Source organism: Bombus affinis, chromosome 15, assembly GCF_024516045.1.
Source record: "Bombus affinis isolate iyBomAffi1 chromosome 15, iyBomAffi1.2, whole genome shotgun sequence".
Classification (NCBI taxonomy): Eukaryota; Metazoa; Arthropoda; class Insecta; order Hymenoptera; family Apidae; genus Bombus; species Bombus affinis.
In genome coordinates, this window is record NC_066358.1 from 3,904,449 (window position 1) to 3,919,134 (window position 14,686).

The window sequence follows — 14,686 nt, forward strand, 5'->3', positions numbered from 1 at the left end:
TTTGAAGGACTCGGGAGAGGATTCCGACAGCATCGATCCTTCTTCCTCCAAAAATGTCTCATTTCCGACACCTTTGAATCTCATCACTCCTGAACAAGCTCTCGAGATCCTGCTTCTACTCTCGAAAAACAGTAACGTTGCTGATTATATGAAATTCGATCGTGGCACCTTTACCGCAGGTAACGATGATTTACTTAAAAGTACCAGTCAATCAGGCCCGCCGGAACTAGAAAAAAAAGAAACGACGGAAACGATCGATAATTCACGGCCAGAGCCTGTGCTAGCCGCGGAGGTTCGAATAATTGAAAGTATAGAGGCGAGGACCCATCCTGAACCTTTATCGGCTGCAGAGAGATCAATTAACGATGCGCAGACGAAGCACGTCGAAACACAAGACGCAAAGACCGAAAACACGATAGAAAATAATTTTACTTGTGACGAAGCTTCTTCCGAAAAATTAGCCGAACGGTCAATACGGACTGTAACGGATGAACTCTGTCAGGATAAGTTCGACGAGCTGAAACAACTGTTAAACGACGCTCGTAAGGCGGTGAATAACATCGTCCACACGCAGGAAAAATTGCAGCGTAGCGTTACACCCGTCACTGAAAGGTTATCCTCGAAAGACTCGTCGCAAAATGTGGACGTTGAAGCGGCGAACGAGAATGAAAACGTAGGAAAAGATGGCGAAGACGCGAACGCATCGTCAGAAAGAACAAAAGAAATAGAAAATACAGCTGATGACAAAGACGCGGTAAACATGGTTCCGGAATACGGCAGCGCCAGCTACTTGGACGTTTGGACAACTCCGAGTGTGTCACGTAGTAATTCCGACAGTCTTGGCCGAGCTGGTAAGTACAACAAGAAACCAGCTCCCAAAGTACCTCTCACGGAGAGCAAAGAGGACTTGAACGAGACCGATGCTCAGAGCGCGTTGAAAGCCACTTTGGTAATTAAAACTGGAACCTTAAAGACCTTCTCAAACACCGGCACCACGAAAGACGTGTTTATCGCTCACGCTACTGGCGCGAAGTCAAAGGGGAAGAGGTGTAAGAGGCAGCGAACAAAGGAAGGCTTCTCGAAGCTGCTCGCTATTCCGAAAAATATCTTCCACAGCGCGTTTTCGAAAGAACGCAAGGCTTCGAAAACAGACGACTCCAGCTCGGATATCAGCACGTCCGAGACCAGATCGAACAGTATCGAACCTCAGGAAACGATTATCGAACTTGCACCAAAGCCATCTAGCTCCGGTCAAGAGATAAACGTTCAGAATGACGATAAAAACGAGAACTACATTTCTGACAGTTCTAACAGCTCAGACACTTACGTACTCGCGTCAAGCGACGATAAGGAAAACGATGAAACAAAGAAAGTTACCGAGGAGAAAGTGGAGAGCGCGAACGTAGAATCACGGATAAGAGAAGCGTCGCAGTCACCGATAATTGGCAAAAGATTAGAGTCGGATATTTTCTAAATGCTGTCGTTTAATATCGTATAAACTATAATCGTGTACGTTGCGAGAGTTAGACGGGTCTCATTGACTGGTTTTCGTCGACGATTTAAGTAAACCCAATATCATCGCTCCTTCCTAGTCCTTTTCGTCCACTTTGTCGTACTGAGGAAATCTGGAGAGAAGAAACGGATTAGTTCGTTGGTTCAGATCGTATGGATATGGTTTCTAGAGTGTTTTTTTTGATAATTCGTTAGACCACTAATCGCTTACCGAGTGTTACTTCTTACTAGAATGTTAAACATGCATGTTACTCGACGATTAACACGATTACAACGACACAGCTACACGATTTATTAACCGTTGCTTCGAGAAGGAAACGATACCACCTGAGGGGAATTTTTCTGCCAGTATGCTCCCCCCTCCCCTCATGTCGTAGTATCTGTTTCCTAAAGTCAGTGTGGTGTGTAAATTATTATCGAATCGATCTCTGTTTTAAAGACTGCGTCGTAAAGAACGCTTAGCAAATGATCAAATACATAAAAATGTAAATAACGCGATATCGGGCAGTTTTATTTGAGGATCGAACGTTCACTCGCTAACAGAACGACGATAACACACAGAATTCGTCTTTATTTTTCAGATAACAAGCTTCGCTACCCTGCCCCGCAGCAAGAAGACAAATAAGAAGAAGGTGGCATGAAATTTAGAAACTGCTGCTGATCGTATCAAGGAATAAGAGCAAGCCTTCTCTTTTGACTTATTTGAATTTCTACGTGCAGCGATAAAACGATCAGCAGCAGAGACAGCTATAAACCTATGAAAATGCATAATGCATCGCGCGACATTGTGCTCTAGCACTGACGTTACACGATTCGTTTGTACATAGTTTCTCTCATAATTTCTATTTCAGTTTCGCAAGAACGTGATTCTCATCGATTGTAATCGAGCATCTAGTTAAATAGGCATAGGAGAATTTGTCCTGTTCATCGGGTTACATTAAAAAAAGCAAAGCAACGATAGAGTAAAAAAAAAGAGAAGAATCAACCATTCGTAACCGATCTGTAACACCGTTGCTCACAGTCATCCAAGAGGTTCTTAGATACTTCTGTATTATGCTTTTTATCGCGTATCCTGAGATCCACGTGCGTAACATCGTTTACACGACCATACACTACGGTTCTAATCGAGTTTTATAATATATAGGTACACGCGTAACGATAACGGGGAAAGGAAAACTTCCGGTGTTTATCGCACTCGATCAATGTTGCTTACGATCAAGCGTAGACCTTATTAATAGAGACACGTGATTTACCGTCGATACCCGAAAATCGCATGCGATTCCATTTCTAAGCTTTTCTAAGCTGTAGCTCTCGTGTTTCCGTCAAACATCACTGGATCATTGTAAAAAGAAACAAGAAGGTAAAGAAGAAGAAGAAGCACAATTAAAAGAGTCAGTCGTATTTACGAGAGAAAGGGATGAATTTTGTGAAATCTAGTCAACAAACAAAACGTACTCAGGCAACTTTCGAATAGTGCCACTCAACTTTCTACGTATAATTTGTCTATATATATACGTAACTGTAGCTAGCAGAGATAGGGAGACGTGCGGTGATCGATGACCGATAAACGACCGTATGAAACTACACGATCATTGCACTTTTTCACGGAAATTAGAACTCGCGAAACGTTGCATAACGTTCGTAACTGTAATAATAACCGTAGAGAAATTTGTAAGATCCCGTTGACGACCAGCCACTTGTCCTATGATTTTGAAATTTTAAGGTTCCACGTGACAGCGGTCCGCTTACGTGTACTTTCGTTCGAACTCGAGTCGTGAAACAGAACGAGACACGAAAAGACGCGCAACGATCTGCGCTTCCCTTAAAGTCTGAGTTTTGTTAGATCTGGAAGATAGTTGGAATCGAATATTAGCCTCGAATCGGCTTTATTTCGACGTTGAACCACTTGTTCCCTAGCGATGAAAGAGCGCGAGCGATTGAAATTAGAAATCATTGAAACGTACGCGAATCCTTACCCGAGTGAGGTGCGTGGTATTATTTTTTGCTTGAGAGTTGGCAACTATGACGTGATAACTCCTGTTTTAATATAGAATCGCATCTGTTTATAAGTTGTTTGCGTGCACGGTATACCGAGCAGAAAATTTACGCACAAACGCTGTAACTATCTCAAAGGAGAATTGTAACGAGCAATTGTCGATCTTATCGAATCTATCGTATATGTAATTTATCGTCCTGTACTTTAGTGGCCATTGCGAACGCTGAGCGAAAGATGCCACTCGAGGACGTAATATTATCGTTCAGTTGAGGATTTGTTGTACGAGCATAGTTGTTGATTTTGCTAGATCGTAGGAAGAGAATGCAGTTAATGCGACGATCGTCTTTTTGAAAATTTCGAAATACACCGCAGAAATTGTAGATATATTTAGAGATGAACAAAGCTTCGAGTTAAAGATTTGGAAGGTTCGTAAATATCTCTACTTAGCAGGTCGACATTTGCATTCGCTGCATTTTATCAGATAATGTAACAAAATTCGACGCTTGTCAAGGGAAATTCGTTTAATTGTAACTTACGTGTATTGTTAATTCTTAACTATCTGGATACCTGGCCGCAACTGTACGTGTATGCGAAACTAGAAAGGAACATGCTCAATCTTAAGAATCTTTGCCCGTGCTCGATAGGAGAAAACTCGTAAAAATTGTTACAGTACCTCGATGTTGTTCGAGCTTTCTTCTTTCCAATTTTAATAAGCCTTTTTTGGTGCATCGATAATGCACCATGAAATTACGTATATGGTGCTGCAAACTTTTTAAGTTATTTTATAATTATATATCTTGGCAACGTATATATAAATATATATGTATATATAAGGAAAACATGTTCTGAATGTTAAAAAGGCACCTGAAACGTTGTGAATTATATGGATAGATTGGTTAACAGTATTTCGGTTTAAGTATATCTGTAGTCAATAAAGTCAGATTAAAGTATGATACCTATATGAATTTGTTTACGATATTAATTGTTTCGAAATTTGACAAAATGTAAGTATTGGAAATTATGTAATGTTAAGCAAAATAACTTGGACGTTGCAGATTTCCCTATCTGTATATAATAAAAATTAAATTAAAGTACTTTCATTTTTATCAGAATAAAAATAATTCTATCAAAATGCCTTTATTAAATCGTTTATTCATTAAATCGTTCGCATTATACTTTATATTTAGAAAAATAATTTAAAATATTTAACTTTGTGTATCGAGCCACATAGTTCATATAAAAATATATAAATTACAATTTCATACATACATCCATACACACATGCATGTATTGTAACGAAGTCGTTATCATTTTTGTATCAGATGCAATGTTATCGACTCAATGTGAAGTAACTTCCAACTGTACCATCGTACATGGTTGAGTTGTGTATATAGTTCCTTCATTCACCGCTCTAACTTCGACAAGAAATCCCATAAGCTGCAGATCTATTCTATAGCTTATATGTGGCAATAGATCTATCTTCTATTCTAGGCTGTAGTAGGAGTTTCAAATGTGACGTGAAAATGCATTGCGTGTTAAATCTAGAATACTTCTTGTCTATGCTTAAATACAACACCTCTTTTTGATGACAATCATAAACTTCTGGCTTTTTTTAATACTGCGGTCTGCTTTCTTAAATTAGTATTATTAGTTTAGAGATAATTATGTATACACATATTGTACATAATCAAAATTGTACTCATTGTAATATGCTTTTAAAAGCATATCTGAACTATAACTGTTTTCCATTAAATGATCAATATGGCGGCTTCCACATAATAGTAAATAAAAGTGATAGATTTTGTTAAACTTCATAATAAATTTCATTGAAAAAGTGCAACTGTTTATTACTTTTATTTTAATACCCATTACTACAAATGATGGTAGATGATGTTTTACATTGAAGTGATTTACGTAGCTTCTTATTATTTCTGTACGTTTTCTTAACACTCATTTTTGCTTGTTGTTAAACATGTGCTTGCGCATTTGGAACATATCACAAAGAATTTGAAATATTCATGAAATTCTGAAATAAATGATTATATTTATTTTCAAAATGAATTACAGTAATAACTTTTGTCATCATTTGTTACTTTATTAATTTTAAAAAGGCATTCTTACAATTATTTCATATTTTTTTCAATGTATAATTTAAGTATTTTTCGACGTTTTTTTAATAATTATCGTTATTATCTTTTAGCTGTGATTAAACTTTTTTATAATATATTTATAGCAAATATAGAAGTATCTTACTCAATTTACAATCTTTACTTCATTGTATTTTTTTTACAGTTTCTTATTATATACATCAAAATTATCCAATGTATGCACCAGAAATATATGATATCGCTTTTTCAGATCTTAAAAAAATACGCATATAATATACGTTTGATTTTAAAAATCGAAGCTGTGGTAATATTAAAAAATGTTGCAACAACATCAATTATTAAGGGATAAGATGCTTTTTCGAATATTGAAAAATAAGAACCACCTCGTTAACAACATATGCGAAAAACTGGTATTTATAAATAAATAAAACTACATATTTTATTAACAGTATATGCTACCATTAAGCTATAATTCATACACATATTTTTGAATATGTATTATTTAGTTACTAAGATAATCCTTATATTTTTGTATAGAAAGATCAGTTTTAATAATCTAATAAGTTTTTATTTACAATGAATTATTATTTTAGAATAACAATGTGAAGAACATTGTATTATTATCAGAAGATGAACTTTGTGAACTATGGCTACATATAAAAACTGTATTATTAGAAGCACAAAAGTTATGTAAACAAACATCAAAGAATAAAGACAAACATGTGAAAGTAAGATCACTTAGATGAATATATTGTATGATATTTTGTCATTTTTTTTATCATTAATATAATTATTATTATTATCATCAATGCAATACATCTATGTTATCATTTCAGGAATTTAATCTTATGATTAAATTAATACGTACAATAACTATCATGGCTCTTGAAACAATTGTACAACGAAAGTTTATACCCAATGTTCTATTACAAAACATAATATTACTACATTCTGCTGTGCTACCAAATATAAAAAATGAACAGGTTGATGTTTAATTATTATCATTTATTCTTTTAATATCCATATTTTTTAATTTTTAAATAAAAATCTTTCTAAAGGCTAAAAATGAAATATCAAATTTGCTGGAAAAGTGGTGGATATTAGACATGACATGGAAAGAGAAAGTGATAAGAAATGTATTGAAATACCTCATCCAAAATAGCAAAACTTCATTGGTAATTATGTATTGAGTATATAAATACATGTGAACAATGTAACTTTAAATAACTGATTCATTAATTATAATTTTAGCAACATGTAAAACGTTTATATGAGATAAGGTCTAGCATCACATTACTGAAATGTATTGAAGATGTGCAAGAACTACTTAAACTTGTTCGAGAAAAAACTGTGATGTCCCTTGAAGAAGGTCGAATGTTGATATTACATTTATTTACGCTTGGGGAGCAATATATATTGGTACAAGTTATAAATTATGCCGAAAAGGTTATAAATATCAGTTTATATCAAACTAACATTAACATAATGGATATTTCAGGGAATTCATAATAATGTAAGGGTAGTATTACAAGATATTGAACACAGTTATATTCCTGCATATGCAGATCTATATACAACAGCATGGTTAAATGGAACTGCAAAATTTAAGAAATTTATCGTTGAAAATTGTTTACAAAGTATTATTTTTCATTGTTTCCGAACATATAGAGATGATACAGGAAGGGCAAAGCTTGGTAAAAATCTGCTTTCATTTGTTGCTGCTATGCATGATAGCAAGCATCAAGCAGCAAAATTAATGATTCACAATGAATGTAAACCTTTACTTTGGCAACATTTAAAGGTATTACCAGAATGAAATTTACATATACACATATACATAATTTGTTATAAGCACCAAATTAAATTCTTATCACAGGCACATGGGTCTTTCATCATATGCAATGCTGTAGAGATTCTCTTTATAACAAGTTCTGTTCAATATACATGTACTCCAAGAGACAGAAATAAAATCTATATTCAAAAATATTATGAAACAATAACAGATCTCTTAAAAGATTCAGATTCTGAAGTGTGCAATGTTACTATAAAAGTATGGTAATTTGTCTATTATTACTTTAACCTCTTGCTTTACAATATTAGTACACGTCATATAAGGACATGGATTATGCTTTTAATTCAATAAAGAGTTTTGTTTCTTCAGCCTGAACATTATCACAACTTACTTAAATAGTTACTAACAAAACTATAAGGCAAGGGGTTAAATATTTCAGAACTAATTATTGATATTTAAGAAATGTGAACAACTTTAGGGTCTATTTAAAATGTTAGAAAAATATTGGAATCATGTTCCAAACAATATTATTCGGAGCTGGTTAAATATACTACTACAACATACAAAAAACGCCAGTAATTCCGAAATAAGGGCAAGCATTTTTACTGGTTTAAAAAGAATATTAGTTAAAGAGCGATCCCATATGATACTTAAAGATTTTCTACCAAATTTTGCTAACAGTATTTATGACGAAGATCAGACGGTATTAGAAGCGTTAATTAAACTTCTTTATCATGCACAAAACCAACTTGGAATACCATTCTGGAATATAGTACCCTTGACCTATGTCCTCGATCGCTTAGAGGTATACATAATACAAAATAATATTTGACTATTTGCAAATAAAAATAATATTAAATTTAATGTCTTATTATTATTTTCAGACTACTCAAGATGAATTTGTCTTGCAAGAATTAGTAAAACTTATGTGGTTACGTATATCGTCGAATGGTACACATCACGATAAAATAAAGGATGAATTAGCATATATAGGAACAAGCAATATAAATGCCGTTAGAAGATTTTGTTTGCATTCTAAATCTATTATAAGTTTGAGTACATCCATGAAGCTTATTGAAACTTTGTTATCTGTGATAAGAGAAGAAATGGAATGTTTACCTGTAGCAAAAATATTAAACAAAAATTATAATAAAAAAATTAAATGTAACACCAAAAAGAATAGATTCGAAAATGGTAATAATATATAATTATTGTGTGATATTAAGTTTATTAAGTTTAAGTTTAAACATTAATAATTGTGTTTATCGGGGTAGATTCTTCAAATAGTTGGAATGATGACTTTGATAATTATAGAGCTATAAATATATATATCGATATTATTGCTATGTTATTAATAGCAAATATTGAACATAGTGACGAAGGAATATTGTATAAAATAGAAATTAATATTTTACAACCAATTGCACATGCATTACCAGAGCTTTTCAAGAATTTCAGAGTAAGTATTCATAATTTATTCCCTATAGGTCTCTATAATATGTATGTAATCCTTTTTCAGGAAACACCAATAAACGAGTCAATAATATTTTTATTTTCTTTAATACCTCCGAAATTTTTTTTGAATAAAATTGGTGTTCTGGAAATGTTGATACAACAACTGTGTGATCCCAATACTCCCGATGAAAGCCTCCTTTCAACTGTGTATCTTCTGATGAAATGGAATAAGGGAGATACAATTTTATTTGCATTAACGAATCTTTTTACACAATCTTTAAATACAAATGCAAGACATAATCAGGTAAAAATATTGCTTAATAAATATATTAATAACAATAAGATATAATACTATTAAATGTTCATTTAGAATACTGCACATGATTTCCAAATTAATGAGAAAGGTTTAGAATTAAGTTTACGAATTCTAAAACATTTACTGCATGTTGAATATCAGTCAGTTTTAATGAATAAATATCATAAGGACATACTTAAATTTTGGGAAAGTTTACATAGACTAAGAAGTTTTATAGAGAGAGAAGTGAATAATGAGTGCAATATAAAAAGTCTTGTATCCAAAGATATAATTATAAATTTTTTTAAAGAATATATATCAATGATTGCAATATTACATAAAAAGGATGTATTTGACACATCAGAACATTTTTCGGAGATTTTATTATGGGTCAGGAGGTATGAAAGTTAATTACATATTTTTATCAATTTTCTAGAAGTATCGTTATTGTTAACATACGCTTTCTTTTTACACAGGACAATAGTGACACACATATCACACGTTAATGTAAACACTATAGAAAATCATTATGCTTGTATAAATATAATAAAAAGTACTTTTGATATGTCAAAATTACTACTGAAAGAGTGCAATACTACTCCGAAACTATGTTGTGATATTGTACTTTTATATTGCAGTTGTTTATCATCATCAAATGGTATAATTTTTTTGAATGACGCATTTGATGCAATAATGATGTTATTAGATTTTAGTAAAATGGCTTATGACAAACAAGAACCAAATTTATTAAACATTGTTGTACCAAATTTTGTATGTATTGTAATGGTTACTTTAACTAGATGTAGCAAAGATATGTTACTTAAATATACAAACGTAAGTATACGTAATGTAAGTATACGAGTTATGTAAAAAAGACGCGGTAAATATTTTCTATATTAAATAACTTATTAATTATAGGACAGAAAAATACTGCATAAATTAACGCAAAAATATTTTTCCGTTATTAAAAATACTTTTGACGATGAGAGTTCTTATCTTTCATATATAACTATTATGTTTAATGCTGCAATCAGTAGTATAAGTATGGAAATTACACGTTTACTACAACGCTCACATATAATAGTGGAAAATATTATAAGCACACCATTTCCTTATCTAGCAAAAGAAATATTAAAAATTATTTTAAATACAAAAAGATATCAGAAACTGAGTATACAAGTATTAACAAAGACAATAACAAGTTGTGCAAAAGTAAGTATATATACACTATTTAAAATCTATTAATAGCTTAGCTAATTCATTTCACATTTTAGATTGACATGTTATCTTCTCTGATAGTAATATGCAAAATGCTTAAATCAAATGATAAAAAAGTTATTAATTTACTTAAAAACGTGACATTAGCATCCAAAGTACACTACCAAAATCAATCTTGTGATACTCTCTTTGATAGGTATTATTAATTTTTTATTCTAAAAATAATAATATGTTAATCGTAACCGTAATCACGTGATCAGAAAGATCATAATATTGATAAGAAATATAATATCCATAATTCTTCCAGGTCTATAAATGATGCAATAGATATAGTTATAGATGCCATATTGAAACAGAAATAATACAATTACCGTTTATGTAACTAATTATGTAATTGTAATAAGCTAATATATCTACTGCGCGATATATTTTCATTCAATATTTTATGTATTAATGAAACTATAAAATTTTATATTTTTGAAATTATGAAGAATGTTTTTTAATACTTTTTAACAAGGGAAGCTTTAGAAAAGGAGGAAAAGAAAAAGTATGAAAAAATATTTTTGACGAGACAGAAAAGTAGAAAATTTTTACATTAGTATATCAATTAAGATATTGAACGTAATTATTAATTACTAATTAATAATTGAAATAAGAATTCCAATTAAAATAATTAGAATAAGAAAAAATAAGATTTCTAGAGATATAATGTTTAAAGTTCAATAAATATACATACATATATTGTATATTTAAATATAATTATTTTTTGTACAAGAATATTTCATTTGTTTACATAAATAAAACATTTAAATAAATTATATGAAATTATAATTACTACAATTGTTATGTATTGTAATTTATGACTTACTGTTTCGCCATTGCACGTTACTTAGCCAGAAAACGTTATATTTCTCATTTGTCTGACTGCAGCTACAACTCTGGCATTGCATCCAGAGCTACTCTTGTGGTAATCTTCTGGTGGGAGTCTTAATAAAAGAGACATATGTTGTAGATTTTCTGATAAGGATAGACCAAGTTCCTCTAATACATTACCAAGGTAATCTGCAAAATATATTCTACATATTAAAAAACTGAAGAAAATGTTTTTAATATCTAATTTTTTGATACGAAGGTACATACCTATGTCAGTTGCAAGTTGTTTACATGCAGCAGAACTTAGCTGACAAATTCCTAATGTTTGATCTAGAAACATTTGACATGTTTCTTTAGCAATGATTTCTAATAAAATACCAGTAAATCCAGATTCAGTGGAACTTTGAGCATATTGTGGATCTGCTGCTTTTAATGCCTGCGTAAGGCTCGGATTTTCCCTTAGTAAAAATGGCTCTAAATGCTGTGGTAATGTCATCAAATATTGCCCAACTTGTGTTATATATTCCTGAGGAGCAAAGCTATAATCGGGTAAATCTGCACTCAAATGCGTCATTTTGTTGATTTCTGTTGACCATGCTGGTGCTTTTTGTACTGATAATAATTGCGTAAAGATAGGAGCAAAGATTACTTCATATGTTGCACGATGTAAATCAGAACATAGTTTGTGAATAGACTTTATTATTGGATCAAGAATTGTTTCTTCTTCTGTAAAAGAAAACATTTATTTAAATAAGAATTGGTGTCATCGATGAAAAAGTCTTCATACTGATTACCTTTTTGAAAAGATGCAGTTAAATTTTCCAATTCATTTTGACTTGATGTATGTAAAAGTAATTTTTTATACTGATTAAAAACGCTACCACTTGTACTTTGCAGCTTATTATTAGCTTCTGTAATGTCAATTATCAAAGATTTCTCAAATTGTTGAATCTGTCCCAAAAGATCACCTGTATATATTGGAATTGACAATATTACATCAAATTTATTTAAAAAAGGGAAATAAAAATGCTACCTATAGTTTGCATCAAAGTAAGGCACATTTGGAACAAATTCCAATCCTCATGTTTTACTTTTTTGTGTTCTAATTGCCGTATAGCCACTTGATATTTGTCAAGATATTTATTGAAGTAACGCTGTAAAAATAAACATCTTCTTACATATACATAATGAGAAAGTCTTTTTATCTTAGCATTTTAATTAGTTTAATATTACAGTTAGGGATTTTAATACGCTGGGATAACCACAACCATCTGTAAAGAGTTTACATCTTTTATTGGCCTCATTTGCATATTCCATTACTCTCGAAAGGCTAAGGGAAAGGTTATTGATCGTATCACTTAAATCATCTTGAACAGAGTCTATAGATTGCAACTGATATTCAAGTTGAGCTGTTTCATAAATATTGTATTTTGTAACATATGGAACATAAGGTGCATATATTGCTTGTGCCAATGCTAACAATTTTGGAGTCTGTGATTTTCCATGTGATGATGTTTCAATAGCACCTTGCAAGTTCACAGCAAAGTGCCTTGTAATTTGTTTAAGTTCAAGTAAAAGTGACAATTGCATAGCATTTGTATGTTGTTTTAAAAGAGCTTCTATACATTCTGGAATGCCTGGGTCCAAACTTCTCAAAAGATCAGCATATATCTCAATAATTACATCAACTGAGGTACTTGGGAATACTTGATAACACCATTTCACCTGTATTGAAATCATGTTACCATAAGAATAAAATTTTTGTTATATATGTTAACACAACATTTTTAAAATAAAAGCTACCTGATCATTCCAATTAGATAATAATTTATCGTAATAAGTATGTAACCAGTAAGAAACATTTTCATCTTGTGCTAATTCAATAGTTCTGCGCCATTCTTGTCCTAATGATACTTTCAGACAATTGTGATAATACTTGAGAAGTTGAGGCAAACGTTCCATTTTACTAAAAATATCCACATAAATTTTAGATTGTTCTGAAACAAAAGTATTAGTTAATTTTTATACAGTGGCAAAGGTTACAATTACATTCAATATAACATACCCAAATTTGCAGCAGTAAATGCCTGAACTAACTTTGGACTAGCTATGGCTTCTAACCGATTTTTTAAACCTTCTAATTGTAATTTTTTATCTTCATAGTCAATAACATTTACGAGCATAGCCAGTGATTTTTGCATACTGAACAGTTTATTTGCTATAGCTTCTATATCTCCCGACTCAAATACCTGAAATGTTAAAAATAACATAAAGCCAAAATTTATAAGCATTTTCTTATCTCAGTGAATACTATACCTCTTCAACATCATTGGCAAGTATACTCCAATTATCAGCTTCGTGTAATCCTTGTTTAGCAATCTGTAAGTCTGTTTTTATTTTATCTATTCTCTCTAATGTTGCCATTGATGAAGCAGTGTCTTTTTCAACCTATTTAATAAATTAATATCGTAATAATAGAGAAACAATAGAGGTATTCAATCATTTCAAACAAAAATATCAGAATCAAAACCTTTTCTATTTCTTGTTTAACTGCAACCATTTTTTCTCTCAGAGCTAAAGCTTCTTGTTGCAAAAGTTGAGTATCTCTTAGAACTCTTGGCAAACTTGAAAGAACAGACTGACTGGTTTCTTCTAAAGCCCCATTGACTTGTTGCACATACAATTGTAATTTCATTACCAATGATGAGACAAATGCCTAATAAAGTAATATATAAAAAATATTTATACAAAAAGATAGAAAATCAGAAATTTAGAAAACATATAAAATATTATCTCCTTGAATTTGAATGTCGTGGCGATTTCGCATTCGAGTAGTTATTTATATAAAATAACGATTAAAAAAAGTTTTTAAAACATTTTTTATTTAATGCTATAATATTTTTATATGCGATGTAGTAAAAAAGAATTATCTATAAAAAGGCATATGGTGTCATTGACCGCGATGCAATAGAAGCAGTCAGTTTAGTAACTGACTGTACTAGTGCAACTGAAAGTCAAAAACTGTGTCGAGGAAAGAAATAGAACCCGCGCAATCGAGATCACACTAACTGTATGACTTACATCTTTGTTTTCTTGTGCCTCGACAGATTTAAACGTTTTATTAATCCAATCTTTCACATCGAAAGTATCTTCGGAAAATGCAGATACATCCTGAAATCGGTTTAAGGTTAGGAAAAATTTGATCTTTTATTTTAAGAATTTTCTACATTTTTTCACAAAATACAGTAATCATTTAAAATATTTAACAGAGTATATCGAGTTTCTGAGCGGATGTTTTATTTTCAGGATTTTTAATAAATATTTCGTTGCTTACCATGATAAATTACAAATCGTTAAAAGTTCTCAGGTAACTTTTTTTTTTAAAACGAAAAATGTAAAGTATACGGTGCGAATAGTACGGTTTCGAGAGTTGAAAT

General features: G+C 31.5%; 1 protein-coding gene across 8 annotated transcripts; it reads left to right on the plus strand.

The window, feature by feature from the left end:
• The first annotated feature begins 1,471 nt into the window (after positions 1-1,471).
• LOC126924927 (uncharacterized) lies at positions 1,472-11,787 on the plus strand. Of its 8 annotated transcripts, none has more exons than XM_050739940.1 (19): positions 1,472-1,663; positions 2,094-5,441; positions 5,867-6,026; positions 6,210-6,344; positions 6,453-6,599; positions 6,675-6,791; positions 6,868-7,035; positions 7,115-7,417; positions 7,493-7,666; positions 7,887-8,213; positions 8,293-8,602; positions 8,683-8,867; positions 8,928-9,167; positions 9,234-9,556; positions 9,635-9,992; positions 10,077-10,370; positions 10,433-10,572; positions 11,307-11,433; positions 11,509-11,657. In XM_050739940.1, the coding sequence occupies exons 3-18, from the start codon at positions 5,934-5,936 to the stop codon at positions 11,365-11,367; spliced, it is 3,375 nt and encodes a 1,124-aa protein (XP_050595897.1). In that variant the 5' UTR covers positions 1,472-1,663; positions 2,094-5,441; positions 5,867-5,933; the 3' UTR covers positions 11,368-11,433; positions 11,509-11,657. The 8 variants fall into 8 exon arrangements, with proteins under 8 accessions (XP_050595897.1, XP_050595898.1, XP_050595890.1 ...); XM_050739941.1 differs by lacking the exon at positions 11,509-11,657 and adding an exon at positions 10,684-10,923 and having other exon boundaries at positions 11,307-11,436; XM_050739933.1 differs by lacking the exon at positions 10,433-10,572 and having other exon boundaries at positions 11,509-11,787.
• The last annotated feature ends 2,899 nt before the right edge of the window (positions 11,788-14,686 follow it).